This window comes from Fonticula alba (genome assembly GCF_000388065.1).
Source record: "Fonticula alba strain ATCC 38817 unplaced genomic scaffold supercont2.3, whole genome shotgun sequence".
Lineage (NCBI taxonomy): Eukaryota > Rotosphaerida > Fonticulaceae > Fonticula > Fonticula alba.
In genome coordinates, this window is record NW_009242973.1 from 1,185,070 (window position 1) to 1,186,817 (window position 1,748).

Genomic DNA, 1,748 nt, shown 5'->3' on the forward strand with positions numbered 1-1,748 from the left:
CCCCCCCCCCGTCTCCCCAACCATGGGACCCCGCACGACGTCGCCAGCCGGCCCTGCTGGCGGCCGAGCATCTGGGGCTGGGCGCCCGATCGGCCGGCCGCGGGTTCACCCCTCCTCGAGCGGGCGGTCGCATCCGTTGGCGGCGCCGGCGGCCGCCGCACCGGTGGCTCCCGCCCCGGCGGCGATCTCCCCCTCGCCCGGCGTGGCCGCCAGCCCCGACCACACCGAGCTCCTGGACTTCGAGACGGCCCTCCGACACAAGGACGCCCAGGCGCGTCTTCTCCGCCAGCGGGTCGCCTCGCTGACTGACGTGAGCCTGCTGCTGTCGGGGCGGTCGGCGGCCCGGCGTCCGGCCGCGTCGGCCGGCGCCGGCCGCGAGTATGTTAACACCTCACGCGGGGCCGTTGTACGTGTTTAGCGCGGTCGCCGGGGCCCGGGCGACCAGCGGGCGCCCCCCCCCCCCCCCCTCGGGCCCTGCCCTCTGCATGTCCCCTTCGCTTGCTGCCGTTATTCTTCATGCCCCCCCCCCATTCCCCCATGGCGTCTCACCTCCCACCCGCTCGTGTGTTCCCCGGCCTCTGCCCGCCCGTGCACCAGGCCTTCCGCCTGCTGAGCGACCTGGTGGACGAGATCATCACCGATGTGGCCCTGTCCGTTCACCGGCGCAGCACCCTCGAGGGCTTCGCGCTCGGGCAATTTGCCGGATCGCTGACGCGCGGGCCGACCGGCGATCTCGCCGACAACGGCCCCGGCGCCAGCCCCGGGTCTGCTTCTTCCTGGCAGCAGCGTTCTCCGGCCGGCGGGGCCAGGCCCGGGCCAGGCCCGTGGCCCTGCACGGCCGACGACTTGCACCGGGTGCAGACCCTGCTGGAGATGCCGCTGTGCCCGCCGCTGTTGCCGGTGGCCGAGGCCCTGACCCCGGGGCTGGCGCCGGATGGGGGGGATCCGCCCGAGGAGACGGGGCTGGTGCTGGCCGGGAAGCTGTCCCTCGGGCTGCCGGCCCTGTTGGCCGATGCCTTCCAGCAGGATGCCAGTGACACCTTTGTGTGCGACCATTGCGGCCGGCCGGCGCATGCCTCGCGCTATGCCTCGCATCTGGAGAAGTGCCTCGGCGTCGGGGGCCGTGGCCTGGCCGGGGCCGGGCGGCGGTCGCGATCGGCCACGGCCGCGGCGGCGGCCGCCTCCTCCTCCTCCACATCGCCCTGTTCCGCCGGCGCCGGAGGCCCCGCCGGGCATGGGAGCCGGCCCGCCTCCCCGGCCTCCGGCCATCCGGACGCCGGGACACACTCGCCCTCGCACGCCACCGCGCACGGGGGGATACCTCTCTCGGCGGGCAGCCCGTCACCCGTGGGCCGCGGGGGTGTCCTGCCGTTGGTGGTCAACACGGCGGCCATGGCGGCGGCGGCGGCGGCGGCTGCTGCTGCTGCGGCGGCGGCGGCGGCAGCCGAGCGCGGCGACGCACCGCGGCTGGCCACCGGACGCAAACGTACCCGCTCCGCCGGCAGCAGCAGTGGCGGCAGCGGAAGCGGGAGCGGCAGTGGCAGCGGGAGCGGCAGCTCCTCCTCCTCGCCGACAATGTCCGGCTCGACGGGCTCCACGTCTGCCGGTCTTCCTACGAGCCCTTCGCCTTGTGCGTCACTCCTCGGAGTTGCTCTCTGCCTTGCGGCATCTTCGATGCACCCCCCCCCCCACACCTATGGGCCCCTTTTCTCTCTCTGCCTTCCAGTTACTCACTCGCTGACTCGCTC

General features: G+C 74.8%; 1 protein-coding gene across 1 annotated transcript; it reads left to right on the top strand.

The window, feature by feature from the left end:
- Positions 1 to 7: 7 nt before the first annotated feature.
- Positions 8 to 1,630, top strand: H696_02046 (hypothetical protein; the record flags this gene model as incomplete). The annotated part of the gene is made up of 2 exons (XM_009495947.1): positions 8 to 406; positions 598 to 1,630. Coding segments are annotated over exons 1-2 (1,416 nt in total), but the record flags the coding sequence as incomplete, so codon positions are not given.
- Positions 1,631 to 1,748: the final 118 nt, after the last annotated feature.